This window comes from Furipterus horrens, unplaced genomic scaffold, assembly GCF_987537825.1.
Source record: "Furipterus horrens unplaced genomic scaffold, mFurHor1.1.pri manual_scaffold_3, whole genome shotgun sequence".
Lineage (NCBI taxonomy): Eukaryota > Metazoa > Chordata > Mammalia > Chiroptera > Furipteridae > Furipterus > Furipterus horrens.
Genome location: NW_028327173.1, coordinates 42332091 through 42355178, shown reverse-complemented (window position 1 = coordinate 42355178; position 23088 = coordinate 42332091). Strand labels below are relative to the sequence as shown.

The 23088-nt window shown below is 41.6% G+C and overlaps 1 protein-coding gene across 8 annotated transcripts in view; it reads right to left on the bottom strand.

Annotated features, from left to right (window-relative positions):
* Nucleotides 1-1039: 1039 nt before the first annotated feature.
* FGGY (FGGY carbohydrate kinase domain containing) overlaps nt 1040-23088 on the bottom strand; it is a 405123-nt gene continuing 383074 nt past the window's right edge. For 7 of the 8 annotated variants that reach the window (XM_090271656.1, XM_090271651.1, XM_090271655.1 and 4 more), the window contains 2 exons: nt 6667-6728; nt 1040-1269 (listed from right to left, as the gene is read on the bottom strand). In XM_090271656.1, coding sequence (XP_090127782.1) covers nt 1188-1269; nt 6667-6728 — 144 coding nt within the window. In that variant the 3' untranslated portion in view covers nt 1040-1187. The remainder of the gene's footprint in view (nt 1270-6666; nt 6729-23088) is intronic. The other variant, XM_090271649.1, reaches the window with a different exon arrangement.

The window sequence follows — 23088 nt, the reverse complement described above, 5'->3', positions numbered from 1 at the left end:
AAGGCAACTGTGCTTCTACATCAAATGCTTTTAACCATCCTGTTTCTTTAGTTTCCTTTAATCTGGAAACTGTCCATAGCCTTTCTTTGTCTTTATGGCACAGACATTGCTGAAGAACATAGTTCATTAAACAAATAGAAAGCTGCCCATTTTGGGTTTGTCTGATGTTTCCTTATGATTAGATTCAGGCTACGCACTCCCAGCCAGCATGATGCTGTGTCCCACTCAGGCCATCACATCTGGAGGCACATGATGTCCATCTGCCCAGCTGAAGTTAATTTTGATCACCCAATCAAGATGTTGTCCTGTTTCTTCCCTGTATAGTTAACATTCTTTTTCCTCTTGTAGCTAATAAACAATCTGTGAGGAGACATTTTAAGAACATGCATACATCCTGTTACTCATCAAAATTCCCTCCTGGATCCATTGACGGACGATTCCTGCCTGTACCTATCTTCAACATGATGATTGCAAGATGACGATTTTGCAACTCAATGCAATATCTGATTCTAGACTGGGTCCTGTACAGGAAGGAAAAAAAATGCCAGAAAGGACATTACTGAATTACTAACAAAACTGGAATATGAATGGCAGATTAAATAAAAAGTGAAATCTACTGAACTTTACTATCAAATGACTCATAAAAAATGTGTGTATATACACACATGTATGCATACATATGTATATGTACACACACGTGTGTGTGTGTGTGTAGAGAGGGAACATACAAATAATAAAACAAATGAGGTAAATGTTAAAATGTAAATGTTAGGTAATTAGGTATCCCTTGTGTAATTCCTACCTTTGCAACTTTTCTGTAAGTTTGAAATTATTCCCCAAAAAAGTTAACAGCAACTTTTAGCCACCTATGGAATAAACATTAGATGTTCCACTTAAAGCAATGTAAGTCTTTCATCTAATGGCTGACATTGAATCAATTAACAAGCACCCATTTCCTCTGGACTGGATGGTCCCTGTGACGGTGCCCATGGAAACTGCCGACTACATAATGGAAGTATTCTGAAATGGAAGCCTCTACTTCTGGTTGCACATGTCCTGGTTTTCTTTATTAAAAGACAATACAGAATGATAAAATGATACCTAAAGGGTCTGAATATAAGATGGAATGCAGAGGTCTCTGAGGCAATGCCACAGAACCTTCTGCCACTGGCACTGGCAAGCTCTGTTCAGTCCTCTTTCATGATTGCTGCATACTCCTTCTGGTGTTCAACCAGCTTCAGGAATACTTGATATTTCTTGTCATAATATCTGTGGGAGACAAATGAATATGTTACTGACCTCAGACAAACTGTTATGTAGCTTCCCCTTACATTTAGAATGTGACTATATCTGTTATGGTTTTGCAAACACTCCCCATTTTTTCAATGCTTACAGCTTCCTGAGCCATGAATATTATTATCTCTATTATCTCTAACCTACATGAAGTGTTCAGAGAAGGAAAACTCTGACTCCAAAAAACCTCCGCTGCCTTGCGGCATACCTCTTCAGGGGAAAGGCTAAGGGAGTAAACCCCGACAGAAAATCCGGAGCCGGAGTCCCTAAGGCGGTTCGACGTTGTAGTCAACACCGGCAACTCCTGCAGCGCACCTGAAGCCAAGCTGTATTGACTCCGTCTTTCCCTTGGATCCTTCAGCTGCGAAGAGAGGGGGGGTCTGCTGCATGGGCAACAGCAGACCCTCCATATCACCCTGCCCAGGCTCTGTAGCTTCAGCTCCACTGGAGAGGACACTCCAGCGTCATCGTAAGATGTCGATTCAACACGGGAGGAGACAGATACCGTGTCACTCCCGAGTCGGACTGCACAGCCATTCTCGGCGGTGCAGATAGACTCTTAAGAAGCTACACCATCATCTCTCGAGACGGACGGCTGCTGACGACGACGACATGAAGTGTTATCTTTATTTAACAGGTAAAGACATTTGCTCAGAAAGGCATATCTAAAGTAGTATAAATAAAAATTGGCAGGGGTAGGATTCAAACTCAGGTCTATTTGACTTCACAGCCTCCTCTGTAATGTATAGGACCTTCCATATACCTAGCTTTTATATTTTATATATGACTAGCCCCAGGTTTGAGAACTGGTTTAAAACCACAGCCTTACCAGGGATGAGATTAAACATTTTAATCACCCTTTGCAGATTCCACACCTCCATTTCCTTTGCAGACTGCTTTATGTGGGGATAAAACCCATGAAAACATGACTAATGCCTTTCCTGTAACAGCTGCACCCTATCTTCCAGGCGTCCCATAATAGACTTTGCCCTCCCTGTACTCTTCAGCTGATTCTTCAGGGGAAACCTCTCAGAACTTGGTGTTGGGCATGAGTTAGGTGGTCTTACTCCTGCTTGGGAGGAACTGACTTGAGGTGAGGGGTTGATGAAGCGAGGGTAGCAGGTCCTGGTAGATTCTGGGGTGCTCTGAAAGAAAGTCTTCCTGAAGGAACTTCGGTGCAAACTTATGCACTGGGGGAGAGGGACTGTAAGAACAGCTCTGAAACCTCTGCTTGAAAACATGCGGAACAGATTAACAGGAGTCCCCTCCCCCCAAGCATTTCTGCCTTAAGCTGTGATATGGTCAAACTCAGCTTTAAGAAGTGGATCACAGCTTGCTCTATTACTAGTTGTGTGACCTTAGATATGCTACTTAATCTGTTCGTGCCTAAATTTCTCCATTTGTGAGAGTAATTGTAGGATCTATCTGAAGAGCTGTAGTGTGAATTCAATGCGGTAATCTATGAAAAGTACTTAGAATGCTGCCTGGTTCACAGTAAGTGATATCAGTGCTAGTTATGGCAACTACTTTTTAAAAAGTTAATATTCTGATTATTAATCTAGCTATATGTAGATTCTACTAAAACCCACTCTGTGAGCTTCCAAATTTATTAATTATAGAATGATTTTGGGAATAGCAATTTTCTCCTTTGAATGATACGCTGTGACAACTGAACGCTAAGCCATTCTTTCACTCTATGAGATGGACGTCCTAACTTGGGAATCTTGAAACTGCTAGAAGGGAGCTTGGCTGAGGAACCCTTCTCATATACTTGAAGACTTTCAATTTTAATACAACTTTGCAGCAACTTTGTACAGTGGAAAAAACATCAGCTCTGCAGGCAGAGAAATCTGGATGACTTTGGGCAACTTTTTAATATTGTCTGAGCCTCAGTTTCCCTGATGTAAGAGGGTGATAACAGTTTTGAACAAGAGAATGAATATGATACACTCCATGAGTTGTCAAGTGCTAGCAAATGTGAACTAACGTTCTCACATACTTGTGGAACCCTAGGGTGCCAAGAGATGGGCATTTTTTCTTTTCCACACAGAGGAAGCTGAGGTCCAAACCACTTTTTTTCCCCTGTGCTTTTTATTCTTCGTTTTTTAAATTTTGGTAAAATACACAGAGCATGAAATTTGCCACCTTAACCATTTTTAAGTGTACAGTTTAGTGGCATTAAGAACATTCACATTATTTATTGTGCAACAATCACCATTATCCATCCACAGAACTCTTTCATCTTCAAAACTGAAACTCTATATCCATTAAACAGCAGCTCCCCATTTCCCGCTCTCCCCAGCCCCTGGCAACCACATTCTACTTTCTGTCTCTATAATTTTGACTACTCTAATTATCTCATATAAGTGGAATCACACAGTATTTGTCTTTTTGTGACCGGCTTATTTCATTTAAAATAATGGCCTCTTTTTACTTATTTACTGATTTACTTACTTATTTATATTGTTTTCCTATTACAGCTGTTTCACTTTTTCCCCCATTGCTTCCCCTGACCCCATACACCCCCTCTCCCACAGCCAATCCCCGCACAGCTGTCCATGTCCATGGGTCATTTATACTAGTTCCTTGACTAGACCTTCCCCTTCTTACTGCTCCTTCTCCCCACCCCACCCCGTAACTGTTAGTCTGTTCCTTGTTTACATGCCTCTGGTTCAGTTTTGCTTGTTTGTGTTGTACATTAGTTTCCTGTATTTGTCTTTCGTTGCCTGGCTTGTTTCACTATGTGTAATTCCTCAAGGTTCATCCATGTTGTAGCATACATCAGACTATCCTTCCTTTTTTAGAATGAATGCCATACTTTGTTTATCCATTCATCCATTGAGGGATACTTGGTTTGCTTTTCTATTCTGGCTACTGTGAACGATGCTGCTATGAACATGGCTATACAAGTATGTCTTTGAACCCCTGCTTTCAGCTCTTCTGGGTACATACCCAGAAGTTGAATTTCTGGACTACATTTTTATTTTTCCCCTTTTTATTGAATTTATTGGGGTGACACTAGTTAATAAAATTATCCAGGTTTCAGGTGCACAATTCTACACACATCATCTGTACACTGTACCATGTGTTCACCATCTCAAGTCAAGTAGTAATTCTATTTTTATTTTTTGAGGAGCACCATACTATTTACTACAATGGCTGCACCATTTTCATTTCTACCAACATTTGTGCAGTTCCAGTTTCCCCAGATCCTTGTCAACAGTTGGTATATATACATATATTTTGATAGTTCCCATAATAATGGGTGTGAGGTGATATCTCATTATAGTTTTGATTTGCATTTCCATGACTAGAGATATTGAGCATCTTTTCATATATTCATAGGCCATTTGCATTTCTTGGAAATCGTAAATATGTCTATTGCAGTCCTTTACCCATTTTTAATTTGGGTTGTTTGTTTTGTTGTTGAGTTTTAAAAGTTCTCTACATATTCTGGATATTAATCCCTTATCAGATATATGATATACAAATATTTTCTCTCATCATGGGAATGCTTTTTTATTCTGTTGATAATGACTTTTTATGAACAAAATTTCTAGGGCACTTTTAATAAACTGTTCTAAGGTCACAGATTTGGGGTCCTTTTAAAAGGTGTATTGAACCATAGTCAATAGATTATGCTTTCTGGGATCCTGACTTTTAAAATCAAATGAGTCTCCTCTCTTCCAAATTCTCCCCACACCCAGTCAGTTGATTTTATGTGGTACAGACCTAAGTTCATGTCCCGTGCAGATAATAATGTGGTTCCAGTCACGGGGGAGATGTGAGAGTCACTCACAGGAAAACGGGCTCACTTTCTACTTGCAAATCTTCAGGCAGCCTGCAGATGGTGCTAGAGCACTGTGTGAGCCTCCTCCACAAAGGTGGTTTCCCAGCGGACAGCAAGAAGCTAAGGATTCTTTGCAAAACTAGCACATGGATTCATTGCAAGAACTTAAAAACAGACTTCCGTCAAAAGTCTTGAGAGGGTCAGTGAAGTGACAAGGAAGAATACTCTGCTTGTAATGTCAACAAAGAGGGATGCGGCTAGCCCATTGCTCCCCCTATAGCGGAACTCTGATCTTCACTGTTTCTGAGTTCCTTAGGTCCTCTCCGCCCGGTATTGAGAGAGGGGTTTATATTTGGAGGGTTAACAGCCCAACTTCATCTGGAGACCTTCTTTAAGAAAATAAAAATAAACCAGATTACTTGGTCTGTGGATACTTCCAACTGTGTTAAATACTGGCTGTGCTTTGGCAGAGTCAGCACCTTTGCCTGTCCATGACACAAGGTGAAATCTGTTCTGATGTCTCAACCTCAAATACTGTCCAAAAATTCTAAAAGGCCCTTGCACAACTGTATCTTCATCTTTAAACTGACTACCTATGACTTATTACATCTTTTTCATCTCTCACCTGGATTTCTGATCTCTCTGCTTCTACCCTTGCGTCCTTCAATTCATCCTCTAAGAGGGATCTTTCTAAAATCCGCATCTGACCAGGTCCCACCACTGTTGAAAATTCAGTATCTCCATTCTGACTGCAGGATGAAGTCTGAGGTCTTCATCATGGCCTCAAATCCCCTATGAGGTGGGCCCACCTACTCCCTCACATCCAATTTTACATCCCACCATTCCCGCTCTCATACTTTGCATTTCATGATTATGAGCTGTTTATGGTTACCTGACGTACTGTGCTGTGCTCACCTTTATAACTCTGGCATGTTCCTTCTACCTGTCTTGTCCTGTCTGGCAATTTCTTTTAAGCATTTAAAGTCAGCTAGACTTAACTTCCTCTCACCTTCACAGGGTCACATTCCTTAATTCCTTGGACTACTGTGTAGAATTAATCCCTTTGTTCTGAAATGATCTTTGTGCATAAATAAAATTGTGTCTTATTCTTCTCCAAATCTAAGGCTAATAAGCAGGATGCCTTGGATATAGTAGGAGCTCAATTAATTAGTGGTTTGTGAGTGACTTGGGGTTAAAATGCCGATCAAGGTCATGAAGTAGCCCTCAATGCCACGTGATGTAGAGGGTAAAAGAATGGACACATGCTACTGTGTCCTTTGATGAAAGACACAAAAGGTTCACGTTTTAGAACAGAAGAGGCCAAATATGCTGCTAATGACCTAGGCAAAAGAACATTGGTCTGAGCGTTCAGAAATCTGTATTTGACTCGCAGGTGTGGCCCTAACCAACTTTGTGATCAAAGGCAACTGAAAGTGCTTTACCTCACTGGGACTTAGTTTTATCAACTATTAAATGAAAGGACTGGATTAGCTGACCTCTAAGGTTTATTCCAGCTCTTAGAACTGCATGTGTTTATAAGCTTTCATTCTTTAGCATTGTGAGTATAAAAAATATAAACTTACCTTTTATCCTCAAGTCTGGGAAACACAATTTTCCCAACTTTGCTCATTCTTGCCATTGCCTCCTGTAAAAAACAACAAAAATAACAACACAGAGTTGAAAGCTAAAACAAAAGTGAGGCTTGTTCCAGTCATGAGATCCTAATTAGAATTCATTTCCCCTTGAGATATTCAGTTAGTCCATTTTTTTCAACTTATTTTCTCAGGTTATGGGAATAAAACCCCAATACTCACTGGAAGTTACATCTATGAGCACAAAGACTGTGCTTAATAAATGATTGTGCCTCCAGGGCACAAACAGCCCAGAAGGTGAAGGTTTTGTGATCAATCGTAAGGAATGATGGGAGAGAATTATTTCCCCTTCTCATTGCCTGGGCACCTGTGCTTAAGAAGGCAACATAATCAGCCACTGAGCACAGTGTCTACTTAACCCGAGAAAACAATAACTGAATGGAACCTACTTTGCATCTGTACTATAGGATAAAGTATTTAGGACTTTTCATTTTACCTTTGTTTTTTTTTTTTTTCCCCAGAAGTCTTTGAAATTGTGAGTACAGATATGGGACCTCTGGGTAAGTCTAGTTGACTTAAGCTCTGGAATGTGACTTTAGGACATCCTTGTCTTTACAGCGGAGCCATCAGGCAGGCATACAGTAAGTTGCAGCATCTGGTGGACATGGTCTGGCGTCTGCAGCATTAAGAGCCACCATAGATTGTGTTGGTGCCATTATGTTAGATTTCCTTGGGCAGTCTCCCAATGCTGTTAAAGCTATGGAAAATTTAGGGAGAATGGAATGAACACACACTTCGGAGTCTAGCAGACTCAACTAAGGAGATTGCAAGTAATCACATGACAAAGGTCCTCAGAACAAGCCCTGTCTTAGGAACAGCTACTGAAGTCTTACTGTTAAGAATGTAGTCATTCTGAGGTCACATATGCACAACTTTTTTTTTTTCATATATTTATTAATTACTCACTATGTACTAGACACTGTGCTAGGGACACAGACTTGCATAAGACATATTGTCTTGGAGAAACTTACACGTCAGCAGGGGGCTGAGGGTTGTAAAAAGCTGACTACCACACAGAATGTGAGGGACCCTGGGCATCTTCAAAACATATCCAAGTGGCCCCTGCCCATCCTTGCCACCTTACTGTGATTTTTACACACACACTCCCATATTTATTATTTATCATTAATTCCCTTCTGACATGACATGTATTTACTGATTCATGTGTTCCTTATCTGTCTTCTCCAGTCCTTGCCCTAAACAGAATATAAGCTACATGAGGCCAGGGGCTTTTCTATCTGCTTCTTAATCTCAGCACCTAGAATATTCATAAAGCATATTGAGCCCTTTCCATGGGCCAAGCACAGCACTCAACATGCATATACAGAATACAGAGATGGGTCCTTTCATCAAGAAGCTCACCATAGACTAGAAAAGACATAGACCATGATCAAAAGAGAGTGTGATAAACCTATGCTGAAAGCAGATAAACTTCTTTTTAATAGATATTCAAGAATTAGGAAATGTGAAAGCTTTTCATCTGCTAATCACTTACACATATTTCCACTCGAGCAAGGATGCTCTACCAACTCTTCCCCAAGGATGGCAAGAACATTCTGAACTAGTTATGTGCCCTCAACAGATTTAAGTGTTGAGTCAGGGAATCAGGGATGCTCAGAGTAGCAAGCACATGGACGGCAGAAAAGAAATGGAAGCCCTGAGTAAGGAGGAGATTTTTTAAATTATTAAGAAATTATTGAAAACAAAATCATGGAGAAAGGATAAAACTAAAAAAGGGTCATCTGGGGCCATTTGGTGAAGGGGCAAACATGTCTTAGTAAGGCCACTGGCATTCTACTTACCAAGGATATTTTAAGGGCTCTGCTCACCCCAACATGTGTCAGAACATTGTCCTTCATAGACTAAATCCTGACATCCTGAAAGTAAAGCCTGTGTCTTGCTAAAATGCCTCAGCGTTGCCCATGGCCAACGTCTCCCATTTATGCTCCTAGCTTGCCCTTGCTTCTTCCTTTAGAGTCCTGCTCTGCTGTGATCTTGGGAGGATCTCCCCTCTTCTCCCTTCCCTGACTCTTGAAAATGCCCTCAGGTAATATTCCTCTTGGTCAAGCTTGTGTCTCAGGCTTGAGACAGCATTCCAGGACTGCTCTCATGGTGGGACCCACAAGACTTGTATTATAGAATATGCTCTGTAAACGTCACTTCCTGTTCCACTGTAACTGATGTGTGGACAAAAGGCAGACCTGGGAGTCTTTATTCCTTTCTTCACATCATCTCTGCTTGTTTTGGGGAGACACCAGCAATAGAGATGTCAAAGGTTTAAAAAGAGGTGATTTTGTTCAGTTTTAAGCATTGAACTTAAGTCAGGTATGGATTTCATGGAGAAGATTTTTTTCTGACTCATCCCGCTGCCTGCCTCCCTCCTAGATTGAGGTTTTTGCTCCCACAGCAATGTGTGCTTCCAGCCATCAGAGCATTTATGACATGGCACATGTTGGTTAGCACATCAGTCTCCCCAACTAGACTGTGAGCTCCTATGCGACAGGAACTATTATAAGTATTTTCACTGCCAAACTCAGCATCTGGAATAGTGTACACATTTGGGGAATGTACGTGATGAATGAACTTAAGGATCATACATGTGACAGCACGCTCAAATGGAAGTTTTGGCTCAGATCTAAGAATGACAGATATAAGATACCAAAGTGAACGGGAAAGAGACCACCCTGGAGAATTTGGAAAAGGAGTGGTTGAGGACCCATGAATCAACTCTTAAACCTTTCATCTACATGGAAGGTCAGTAAAAGAGCTGGATTTTTAGGAGAGTGCTGTTGCTTTATTGCACATCGGCCTCCTTCTAGGGGAGGGCTAAGAGGAGTCTCCCCCCTCACAAGTCAAGAGAGCAGGGCTCCCCTGAGACCAACAGGGAACTCGGTGTATCCCTAATGTGGGACACAGAGGACTGAGTGTGACTGCTGTCTGGAAGAGAAGGGCTAGTTGGTGCTTTGGTGCAGAAGCGAAGGGCTGGCTGCACTGGGATCACCCAGCACTGCCAGAGCCTGTCAGACTCCCAACGGCATGACTGTTTCCCACAGATCCTACTCTGCCTCACATGTGAGAGAGCTGTCATGGGTTGTCTTGAATACTGTCCAATACGGACACCTAGTGAGGCAGAGAGAGTTTGCACAAAGAAGCTTGAAAGAACCTCCTGGATTCCAAATTAATTCAGAGGAGGGTAAACAATCTACTAGAATAGAGAGGCATTACCAAGGAGAAGATTTTGGTTTCCAGAAGTGGAGGTCCTCCCAGGAAATCTAAGAGAGCATGCAGCCCATTTATGACAATGCTGGTTGAAGAAGAATCTTTCTACACTCCCGACCTCTCTTCCCGGACACCATTCAACCACCCCAGAGGACTAAGAAAAGCTAAGATGCTGAAGAGAAAGTGAATGAGGAGGAAAGGAGACTCTGATCACAGCCACCTCTTCCCATCCGCAGCAGACTCAGGCAAGGGAGTGAAGAGATGTCTTATCTCTACATGAACACCGAAGTGAGGATTATTATATGTTCCTTGATATTCTAATTTTTGGCTATGCCGTACAACTTAAGGAATCATGAAACTTGTATTATCTAAGTGACTTTGTACATATCTAAGAAAGTAGTGGAACCACCAGAACTTTTAACCAAGGCAGAGAAAAAATAGCTGCAAAAATGTAAAGCAGCAATGGGAGTAAAAATTACGGCTTTCTCTCAATTTTATCTCAAGAGCTGTGTTTGTTCTAAATGCAAGTTACATATGCATGCACAATAAACATTGGATCAATATATATTAAAATACTAACAGGTTCAAAAGCATGGGGATTTTTTTTTTTCTTTTTGTGTGTGTTCTCTAAATTTTTCTACAGTGGTATATATTGATTTGATAGTTGTAAGAAAAATAAAAATATACTACATTCTAAAAAAAGAAGTTAGGCTTACAGGCAGTCAAAATGACTCGTGCTCACTCTCCTCTCTCCTGGGAGGCAGGACTCATCATGGGTATTTGACACAATAAGGAGAATGCCCAGAGAATCAGTACTGTCATCAGAAATAGCACTGCTGAGTGTTCTAATTTCTCCAAATAATTAACATAAAACTGAAACCTCATGAACCCACTGGCTGCAATAAATCTGGAAATTACCACAGCATAACAATACGAATTTATTATGGAAATGCTAACACGTGCTAAATATAGTCATCCCTCCCCCCACCCAATTTATTTCTGTTCAAAAGGGTCTATTTGAAGTTGGCCTCAAATTTCATACTTTCTGTCAGCAGGCAGGAGCCGGACCATCTTAATTTGCAGCACGCTACCCTCTTTGTTTGCGAGTCTAGACAGCACAATGAATGCAGTGACTTTTCTCTTTCCTTTTTGCCCACACAATGAAAGCTTTTTAAAAACAAAATATTTTGTAAAATCGCATTTTAATCACTTCTTTTCTTTCTCTCTCTAAGGCAGAGCTATAAATAAACCATGAAAGTTCACATTTGATCCTTTCTTCTGAAAGCAAGTGAAGGGTTTATGTAGGAAAAAATAGAGGCCCTGTGCCATGGCCCTGAAAGCAGCCATTGATGGGGCCTGACCCTCCCCTGCCGGGTCAAGGCCGAGCTACCAGTCTGCACACACTGCTCACCACTTCTCTGGGAGCAGTGTTGGTGATAACCAGGCCTGTGTGGGCGCAGGAAACACCCAGTTCTCATGCAGATGGCCTGGTTTGGGAGCCACAGAAGGGCCTTAGGCTACCCTGGGGTGAGTTACCCAGGGAAATTAGGTTAAAGAAAGGAAGGGGCTCTTTGGGACTCTGTAGGTGGCAGTCACACTAACCTGAGGATTGGAGAACCTGGCAATTTCCCTCCTCCCCAGGGCAAGGGGAACAGTGGCCTGAAGACTTTAAGAAGACCATCAGGAAGTCTAGACCTAGGCACCAAAGGGCAATCACAAGCTTGGCAGTGTCCGGAGACGCGATCTGCAGGGAATGGCCAGGGCCTGACATTGTGGGAGGTATCCTGTGAGCTCCCCGAAGGTAGGAACTGGGTCACCGTAGGTCTCACGCCTGACCCGTCCTCACACTACAGGTGCTTGGGCTATGATGGCTCGGTGGCCACGTGAGAGGGTGGTGACTTTCATAACAGGGCCTGTGTAGGATCATCCAAGCCAGTGTTTCTAAAGCAGCACATGTGCACTCCATCGAGTGCTCAAGATATTGCATTAGGATTCCAGAAGAAAATATTGGAGGTGCCACTTCTATGACTTAGTCTAAGGAAACCGATTAAGCCTGACCAGCCCTTAATATGAAGGTTATCACCAGATCCATTAGTTGGTCTCCATGTCACTTTTTCACAAGTCATGTAAGATGTGTGAAGTTTCCTAAGATCTTCTCTTAGGAGCTCTATATCCCCGAGGGGACCACGGTATGGCATACACTTCTGTGTCCACAGCTGGCATGGATTTGCTGCGTGTTGTCATTTGCAAGGTCTAGGGATTCACAGGCATTATCTAATTTATTAAACTAACTTGCACAAAGTGGGCAATCAGCTGAAAAAGATTCAGTCAAGGGATTAAAGGTAATGATGATAATTCAGATTCAAGTAAATAAGAAAAGAGTGACACTTTTATTTGTTATTAGCTCTTCATATTATAAGGTAAAGACAACGAAGACCTAGTCAGGTAAGAATTGGAAAAAATCAAAATTATCAAGATTATTTTTGAGATATAAATACACAGGCACAAATACAAGCATTTAGAAATCATTAAAAGTAATTAAAAAAATCATTAAAAACATACCAAGGCATAGGCCACAGATGAACAGTGTACCTTTAGCTACTGCATAACGTTAGTGTGAAGACAGCTATGTTTCACCTGTTTTATAATGTATGTAATCTACAAGAACAGAACATGTCTACGCCTTTTCTTAAATAAGTTTCCATGTATTGAGGATGCAAGCTCAAATTTTTTTCACTGACAGGGTGTATGATCAAAGAAACATGGCATCTACAGACTTAGCAGACAAGTTCCATGACCCCTGCTATGTTACTGGCTTAACCAACACTTCCCAGGTGCTAACTCTGGGCTGCTCACTGTGCTAATTGCTTTACGTACATGAACTCTTTAATCTTCAAAATGACTTTATGACGCAGATGTCATCATTTAGCCCCATGTTATGAACCAAGGAAGTAAACAGAGTATAAGGAACTTGCCCATGGTCATTAAGCAATACGTAGTACAGGCAGAATTCAAGCCCATTTCTGACTCCAGGACTTTGCTTAGCCCTCCACACAGGCACAAGGGACCGGTACCTCACTGTCATGCAAAGCCTCATCCTTGAGTCCCCTAAGCTTAGTTTAAATCCCATCTGTGCTGTTTATTAGCTGTGTGAGCTCTTGGGTGAGAATGAGTGAGTGTGTGTACGTGTGTGAGACATGCCAGTACAGTACATTGTACCTTTTTAAAAGAGAGGCTGACACACAGATCTGCAATACATGAATCTGTCTTCTTGAGGAACTCTGACTCATTTTACTGGAACAACAAGTTCACATGCTGGTGTGTGGGTTGAGGCACATGACCCCTCCACAGAAAAACAGAAAGTATAGCAATGTGATTTTCCTCCAACAAACAGTAAGAAATGGCTAGTTGTTCTTTTGTATACTTGCTTTGTTTTTATTTTTGACCCACATCTGCTATTCTGTATAACCTCCGTGGATTGGAGACAACAATGTCAATTTAGAAGCAGGAAGGGAGGAGAGAAAGGAAAGAGTGTAAGTCTTCATCATTAATCATGATATGAAGACTCACATCTCAGTTATAATTTTAAATTCTATCTATCCACCCACCTCCCTACCTACGTACTTATGTACAGACACACATATTTTGTTTAGGGTCTTCATTACACAAGGGTGCACATTTATCAAACTTCATCAAACTATATATTTAATATCTGTATATTTCACTTTATGCATACTATATTTCAATTAAAAAATTATTTTTAAAATCCCATATGTATCAAAGTATATATGTTCGTATACTTGTATTTTATTTAATTTTCAATTATATTCCTACTAAAGAGAAATAAAAATTTAAATGCCCAGTTCCCTAATCTTGACTCTAAAATATATACCTCAAATTAGTCTTGATCATAAAGGTGGGGTGGAGGTGTGGAAGCTCTCTAATTCTGCAGGAAACGGAAATGCTAATGGAAAGATATTGAATTTCAGAAATAAAAAGGGTTAGGCTAGTGTCTAGGCTCTGCACTTACTGGATGTGTGAAGTAAGCCATAGTTTTTCCATCTATAAAATGGGAATAATAATATCTACTCACAGCATTGTGGAAAATTCCACTGTCTGACTCCCTGACTAGTGCCACCTAAGTGGTCTCCTAATGTCCACTCTGGCATTGCGACAGCAGTCAGGGCCACTCAGGGGGGTTTTCAGAAAGAGAGAAAGTAGAATGGGGTGATGAGAGTGACAGACTCTGACCGAAACAGACTCGAGTGGCACACTGGGCTTGACCACTTACTGGCTAGTTGTATTGTCATGGACAGACTATATAACTTCTTTAGGCCTGTTTCCTTTTCTGAAAATGAAGATAATAATTGTGTGCTTCTTGTAGGACTGTTGCTAGGATCCCATGAGTTATTTCAGGTAAAGCACTTAGAACAGTCCCAACCCAAAGTAACTACTCCAAAAGCTTTACATACTTATTATCCCATTAGCATGCAAGCTCCATGTGGCCAGGGGTTTTCTTTGATTCATTCACTGCACTAAGAACTGTGTCTGGTCAGAATGGGAAATCCATAAATATGTGTTGAATGAATCAATGAATGAGGTAAATTAAATTTTATCTCTCTGAGCTGTTTTACCCACAATACTTCCGACACCAAAAGTGTGGGTTTTTTTTTTCCTTCAAACCAAACTAATTCTCCAAATCTCCAGACAACAACTGGGTATTCTACGATTCAACTTAATTTTGAAACTAACTACCCAGAGTTAGCATCAGATTCCATAGGTTAAGGGCTCAGCTATCATAAGATTTTAGATATCAGTCATAATCCCAGGCCTCCCATACTTCTGACTGAGCAGCTATAAACTGGAGGTTCCCATGACCAGCCCTCCCATCTCAGATTTGGTAACTTGCTAGAATGGCTCATGGAATGCAAGAAAACAGTTGGCTTACTATTACCTATTTACTTTCAAGGACACAACTCTAGAACAGTCCAATAAAAGAGATGCATAGGGCAAGATATGGGGGTGTGGGAGGTGTGTGGAGCTTCCATGCCTTCTCTGGGGCGCACCACCCTAGGCTCTCCACACCCTGTAGTTTCAGGGTTTTCGTGGAGGTTTGAATACATAGGCATGATTGATTAAATTATTGGCCATCAATGACTGACTCAACCTCCAGTCCCTATCCCCTCCCTGGTGGTCAGAGGGTGAGGCTGAAAGTTCCAACCCTCTCTTTAACCACTAGGCCTTTCTGGCAACCCACCCCCATGCTGAAACTATCTGAGGGTCCCTGGCCAGCAGCCATCTCATCAGTATATAAAAGACACTCTCTTCCCTCTAGAGATTCCACAGGTCTTAGGAGCTATGTGCCAGGAATCAAAGACAAAAATCAAATATTTACACTTTGTTATATAAGAGTCTCTCATCCCTAGAAACTACAATGCACTTCCATTGGTTTTTGAATGAAGTTCAGATTTTGCAGGATAGCCTAGAACTTCAAGATCATGTTTGGGACATTGTCTCCAACCTCATTTCATGTCCTGTTCACTGCACTCACCATGCTAGAGACATACTGGCTGTTTTGCTGTTGCTTGACATGTCAAGATTGCTCCTGATCAGGGCCTTTCTGCTTCTCTCAGGAATGCTCCTGTCTTGGATCTTTGACTGTCTAGCTTTTTCATATGATTTAGGTCCTTTTTAATTATAATGTCTATGAGGCCACCATTGGCCACTCTTAGCCAAAACGGTCCACTTCTCCCCAATACTATCATAACATTTCACTTTCTTGTCTTTATAACCCTTCATAGCACTTAGCGCGACATGAAATTATATTGTTAGTTTAGTTCCATCCTTGTTTGTTATCTACTTCTTCCTCTGTGGCCCTCACCTCCACTTCTCCTTCCATGAGGGCAAGGTCCTTGGCTTTCTTATTTCTTGATGTAGCCCTAGCTTTTAGCAGGGTATTAGTTAAACACCAGCTCAAAGTGTAAACTCACTGAATGCCTACGGGAGGGGTACTGTGTATCTGTATCTTGCTTCATTTGATGCTCACAAACATTCCATGACAGAGGTCTTATTAGCTAAATTTACAATGAGAAAACAGAGGCTCAGAGAGGTTCAGTGACTTGCCTGAGCTAGTAAGTGGCTTAGGCAGGATTTGAAACGTGCTTTAACTCATGAATAAGACCAGGCCCGTTCCTTGAGCTCACAACCAACAGACCAATCTCTAGTTCATGACAATTTATCTTGCTCTGATGACTTTGGGGCTTTGTAAAACGCTAAAAGCTTGCTTTTTCCACTGTCAAAGACAAATTCAATTATAGTCATGACACTGTTCTTACAGAGGTAGGAAGGTGCATTCATTGACATATAAAAAATCATTCATATTAAAATTTTGAAACAAAATTACTGCCAGCTGTATGATCCTGAGTGAGACCTTTCCCCTCCCTGGGACTCGCTTTCCTTATCAGTAAAATAAGGGGTTGGATTAAATGATTTCTAAAGTCTTTGCCAGCTCTGCAATCTGTTGGTTCCATACACATGTCTTTTTTTGATTAACTCTCAGGTGACAAATGAACCTGTGACTCAATTGTTTGTTTTATTAGGGTTTTACTAGGCCCACTCTGAGAGGGAATATGCCCCCCCCCCCATGCTTCTTCAGCAAGGAACAGTTCCATTATAATTTAGTCACAGCAAACATGGCACTGGGCGTGGCAAAAATATCAAGCTTCTTGTTAAAAGCATCAGACAGATTACAGACTCCCAAACAGCAAGCCATTACCCATCTAATAATCTATTGTTGACAAAAAAGAAACGGCCTTGCTCATATGTCTGGCTGAAAAGACATAAAGTATGGCAGTGAGTTGTAACAGAAATAATAATATCAATAACTCAATAATAATAATAATGGTAGCTAACATTTATTGAGTATTTTCTATGGCCCAGCACTAAACTAAATACTTTACTTACTTTATGCCCCCAACTGAAAGATGAGGAAATCACACATCTTTGGAACCTGGACTCATTTTTTATTTCCTAGTTTGGAACCTGTACTCTTAACCATGCACTACAGAACAAAGGCTTTGGGGATGTACAGACCATTAGTCAAATCCTAGCTCTGCCATTTAACACTCTGAGACTCAATTTCTTCATTTGAAAATGCGGACTTAAACATCTATTTCATAGGCCTGTTGTATAGACTAATGCTTAAAACTAGAGTAATTATTGCTATTATTACTATTACTAATTACCCATCAATGGAAACAAACTTTATTTTCCCAGGAAGTGTACCACAAAGCTAGGACTCCCATGTGTACATCTGTGTGTGTGCGTCAGGTTGGTGGGGCGGGCGGGCGGGCGAAGGTGTTGGGTGTCAATATTCTCATGGCCATTATCACTTCCGGGCAACCATCCCTCCTTCTGCAAGCAAACACCCTACTCCTCTGAGGCTGATACCACCTAATAATAGAGGTACACTCACACCTATCTCCCCTGCTGTCACTGTCAGCCTCTTGCTTACATCCCTATGTTAAATGAGGCCAAGGCCTAGGTCACAGCTTCCCTATCCACCTGGAGTTTCTCATCATCATGGAAGATCTCAGCATCTGTTTATAAGACTCATCCAATGCTGAGTGCTATTGTTTCCAAAATGTTTCCAACTCCAGGAACTTTCATCTCCACTTTTCTTAAGTACTCACTCTCACAGCCATACACTAAAACTTATCATCCATCTTTCAATCCATATACTCCTTCTGGCTCATATTTCTTCCATAGATGGGGTAGAATGCACCACCTATTTCATAAAACACACTGATCAACAAGAAACACCATTAATACTCTATTGGTGGCTAAAATTCAATGGTATCTCTAATTGACAAAAACCATTTAGCCAAGATACGCTTTATAAGGGAGATACTTTGTTTAAGATGTGGCAAACCAATGGGAGAAAGGGCAACATACTGAAAACTCTGAGTCTGAACATCTTGGATATTTACACCACCTGCTTCCACGTAAATTCCATACTGACAAGGTTCTTTGGCCAATAGATCTGGAACTATAATTGGCAGCATAGGATCAAAGTGTGATGGTATTAACATAGTGCACAATGATAGAGCTGCAAGAGATGCTGGGTAGTCACTAGGGTCAGTTTTGTGTGTGTGTGTTTAGGCTGGTAAATAACCAAATTATATAAGACACAGGGCATCCATCCATCCCACCGTCCATACTCCTTAACTCTCCCTGTTTTGGATTTCCAACTCTCTTAGGCCAGAGCCATATTAGAGGAAGGAGGTGGATACCTTGATCTTGCATTTAGGGCTGGTCTTAGATTGACTCACAGAACAGAAGTCCTTCTGGCTAAGCCAGAATTTATTTCCAACCAACTTCAGGAGGGAAAAGACAAGCAAAGAGGTTGAATCTGAAGCCAATAGTTGAGGAGGCCAAGGAGAGCACCAAAGCACCAAAACAAGAGAAGGGCTATAAGGTGACTGCAAAGCCAGCAGGTAGAAAGGAAGCAGAGGCCAGAAAGAGAGAAGGAAAGGCATGGAATGCAAGTGCAGGATAGATCACTGTGTTGTCTTTTTAAATTGATTTATAATCTTTTCTATATTCTCAAAGCCGCATGGTGTCCCTCTGTCTTAGTCCCTAGCACACAGTAAGATAAATGTGTCATTTCTATGTCTCCCCAACTAGACTATGAGACCAAGGATATAGAGGCCATTGATTGTTATTAGTGTTTCCAGCAATTAATATAATGTGACTCTTCAATACATGCTGAGAGAATGAAAGAATGAATGAGTAGATGGATGGATGGATGGGTACATGAATGAATGAATCAGCGTTGTGATATCTATATAAAACAAGGTTGGGATCTCCCTCAGATGTACATTTTGGTATTTCCTAATTGTCGGGGCAACATATTCTTCATTTCAAGTGTCACACAGTCAAGATCATGAACTCTGGACTACCTAGACTGAAACTTTGGCTCTTCTAACTGAATAGCTTGAGCTATTTGTAGCTTTGGGCTAATCCCATTTTGTTTCAGTTTACTCACCTGTAAAATAGAAATCATAGAAATAATTACTCAGAGTTCTTGAGAAAAATGCCTGCAAACCATCAAATTAGTGCCTGGCACAAGTAATAGCTTCAAAAAATTAGTTATTTTTATTCTTATAATTATTATATCCAATTCCACCCCAGTACTATACTGGATCTTGTACTGTTTTCTTGAGTGCTACTATTTAAAGATAGCACTTCCTAATCTTGTGCTACATGTGGCATGCTGCCTGGGCAGGGGAGTGATAAGGAGCATGGAATGAAGGAACCATTCAATGCTGAATGCCAGCTGATGCCTCTGTTTAACAAGGGGAAGGAAGATGAACAATGAGCAGAATGGGGGCTGCAGGGAATAAACATGGTAGGAGGTTCTAGGTTTAGAAATGCAGAGTTTATTTCTGAGTTGGACTTCCAGGCCTTTTACATAAAACAAACGAAGAAAACAACAACTGTGTCAGCTGTGTTTATGAATATGAGCTTGCTCTGGAGTTCACAAGACATAGGGAATTCAGTCTGCTTCCCTCTGGTTACTGAATTACAGACAAGCACATGATGTACTGGAAAAGAGAACTGACCTGGAAATCAGGAGGCTCTGGTCTTTGTATTAGTTTTAGTCGGGGAGCTCTGTGACTTTCAATAAGTTGCTTCCTTTCTTTTGATTGCAGTTTCCTCTTTTCCAAAATGGGAAGTTTGAGCCAGATTATGTTAGTTTTATCATTAAAAAGAGTTAGTTATCGAACACCTACTGTGTGCCAGGCATTGAGTGAGGATCTGTGCTATATCAGTGAACCTGACAGCTTTGATCCCTGACTTCATGGAACTTAAGAGTCTACTGAGGAAATACAGTTGTTACTGGGGAGTATGAGAGGGAGGCCAAACTAGTCTGGGGGCTTAGGAAACTGTCCAAGGCAGTGGGAGATAGAGGAGCCTCTGCTAATAGGTCAGGCATTTCTTCTGTTTTAACAAATGTGAGGGAGAAAAAGTTTGTCTAGATAGGAGCAGTGGTGTGTTTAACAACTGGCTCTGCTCAGAAAACAAGAAAAAGAAAAAAAAAGAAAAAACTTGAATCATAACATTTGCCAATTTCTGTGGTGTAGAGACTTCCACTGTGGCCAGTTTCAGGCTGCTTCCATGATGTCACTGAACATGGAGCTGGAAAGAGATGCACACAGTCAGCTCTTGGGAGCAGGTATGTGCCAGCTCCAGCACACCACTGGATACAAGAGCGTTGGAAGACTTGATGGCAGGTGTCTTTCTAATGGCCTTTATTTTTCCTTTGAGGGAGCTGCTGGTTGAGAATAAATAGGAGATCATCTATCTGAATGTGAGGAAAAAGATGGCGCTGGGGAAAAACGGAGGTTTGATATCATTGCGGGAAATGAAAAATGGAACTGACATACTAGGTTTCCGTCAGGAAACAGATGGACACTCATGTTGAGTAACTGAAGTAAAACTTAACAATAGGATCATTTAAAAGAAGGTTTAGAACCATGGATGGACCTGGAGAGTATTATACTAAGTGAAATAAGCCAATCAGAGAAAGACAAATACCATATGATTTCACTTATATGAGGAATCTAATGAACAAAATAAACTAACAAACCAACACAAAAAGAAAAGGAGGTTTAGGAAAAGAGACAAGTACCTCATGACTAGCAACAGTGGGGAGCCATTATCAGCTCCTGGCCAGAAGGAGCAAGGGAGAGCATGTCCCCATCACCCGGACAGAGTGCTGTGGGGAGAGGACTACTTGCAGGAATTGTGGTCTATGGCAGGTGGATCAGCTCAGCAGTGGTACCTCAGCAAGGAGGGAGCTGGAGGAACCAATGTCTTCCTTCTCTCCTCCAGGCTCCTGCAGATGCCTCTCACTGGCCAAGCCCAGCTAGAAGCCGGAGGAAAAGGGAGGTTGTCTGGTGAAAATATGTAATGATAGAAGCCTGCCTAATGGTTGTAGTGTTTTCTTACAATGTTCAATGGCCTGTAGGCAGGCATAAGGCAGAAAGCTGGACTCGTCCTGGATTGGGGTAAGATAAGAACAATGGGAAAGAATTAAAAAATAAAAGTCATGTGCAGACGGGCCATGTGGCTAGAGGAAAGGGGTGTAAGGAGAGTAAAAGAAGTCGCACAACTTCCCTTCAAAGTGCACATTACCTCTGTTTCAGAGACGACGAAACTGAAACTCAAAGCAGTTATGAGGCTTGCCCAGGACAGCAAGGTTAGTTAGTGGTAGCGTTAGGACACGGGTTTGTGTAGCGTGAAAGCATTTTCTAGCCACTGTTCCACATGCAAGTAAAAGAGTGGTTTGATTGAACTGGGAGGAGGGGTCATCTTTTAATGTTCATTTTAGCATTATTGGAATTTTCTACTCCCAAACATAAACTCATAAAAACTCACAAATGCTGAAAAGTAAGGATGCCCATGGGTATTTTCATTATAGATGTCCCTCCCACACTGGGCAAGCTAAACAGTGGATGAGGAACATGGGAGGGGGTCTTCTGTGAAATAAAAGTGAAGTCAACTTCGTAAGCACACTCCATTCCCTACTCCACATGTGCTCTGCTCTTCCCTCTAGGCGGCACCTGGCCAGGCCACCTTCTTCCTTATGCCTAGTGGGGTGAGCAGAAGGGGGCAAGGGGGCCACGTGACTTCCCTGTGTGTCTGATAGACACATATAACCCCTGGGTATTCCCAGGGGCTTGGCTCAGGGCAAATGCTCAGTGATCATGGGCTGAGCAGGACCATGTTTTCTGTGTCAAATATTCCATGGTCTGACAGCAGGATAAAAGATTAGAAATCAGAGTTGCAAATCTGGGAACAGTGCGCAGGGAGTGTAGGAAATAGCTAGGTTGGAATTCCTGTGTTGTGGCTCTGGAGTCTAATCTCTCTTGGGCTACTGATGACATTTCCTCTTTTATAAAATTGGCCAATACCTACTGGGTAGCTGTGAGCGTGAAATGAGTCCAAGGATGCGAAGGTCCTGGCCGGTGTAAATGCTCTGCATAAGTTGATTCCTTCCACTTTCCCGTCCCTCTCTGGTCCGTCTATGATTGAAGCACTGCTTCCGTTTCCCAGAATTATCCCTTTCTTCTGACACTGTGTTCCAGTCACAGAAGATAGAAGTGGTTTTTCTACAGCTGCCCAGCCATGATTATTCCAGGGTTTTTTGGTTGTTATGTTTTGGTCACTTTTGGTCATTGGTGACCCTAGGTGACCATTCTGTGGAAACCGTGACATTTTGGATCATGGATTTCCCCCCCAGTTTTGAATAAACACTGAAAGACTTTTTTACCTTTTATTCCAACTCTCGTTTGCCATCTGGTGCCTGGTTTGGCTGCATCTGTGTTTGCTTAATGACTTTAAGCGAAGGCCGAGTTTACATATGGGAAGAAGGAGAGGGCTTTGCTGATTTCTTCCATATGTTCATTTATTCATATATATGATTTTTTGTAATCTCACCAGCATAGATCCCTTCAGACAATCCTTACACTGTTCCTTGGAGGCTGACTGCTTTGTGTGTTCAGCTGGGAGTTTCCGTGAGAAAGTTCTTGCAATGCCCATTACTTTTAGCATAGCTCAATATGGCTTTTAGATGGGTACAAAATTAAGGTTATTGAAGGTTCTTCTTTTTGAATAGAGGAGGCTCGCTTGATTTGGGTAATTTTACAGAAGAGACCTGGGTTCTGGGCCCTTCTCTCCATTTGTAAATGGTGTGAATTCAGACAAGTTCCATGTCCACTCTCATCCTCAGTTTACTCATTACAAACCAAAAGGCTGGGGTTAGGTTTGCTCTGACACCTGAGAGCCTCACAGCACCTGCTTTCTCATCTCCTCCTCTGCCTCTGATGCAGGGTTTCTGGCTCTTACAGCTTATTACACGAGGTCCCAGCATTTGTCTTCCCTCTTCTCAGCTCCTGAGCAGACACGTGCACAGGGAGAAATCCAAGAAAGGCATCCCACCTTCTCCACAATGTGTCAATGAAAGAGGATGCGACCTTCTTCTTGTTTTGTAAACGATCATCTTGATTTCTTCTCTATAGTGCACTTGGGAGTCAGTTTAGTGTGAAGGCTCGTGAGCTCTGAAGACTG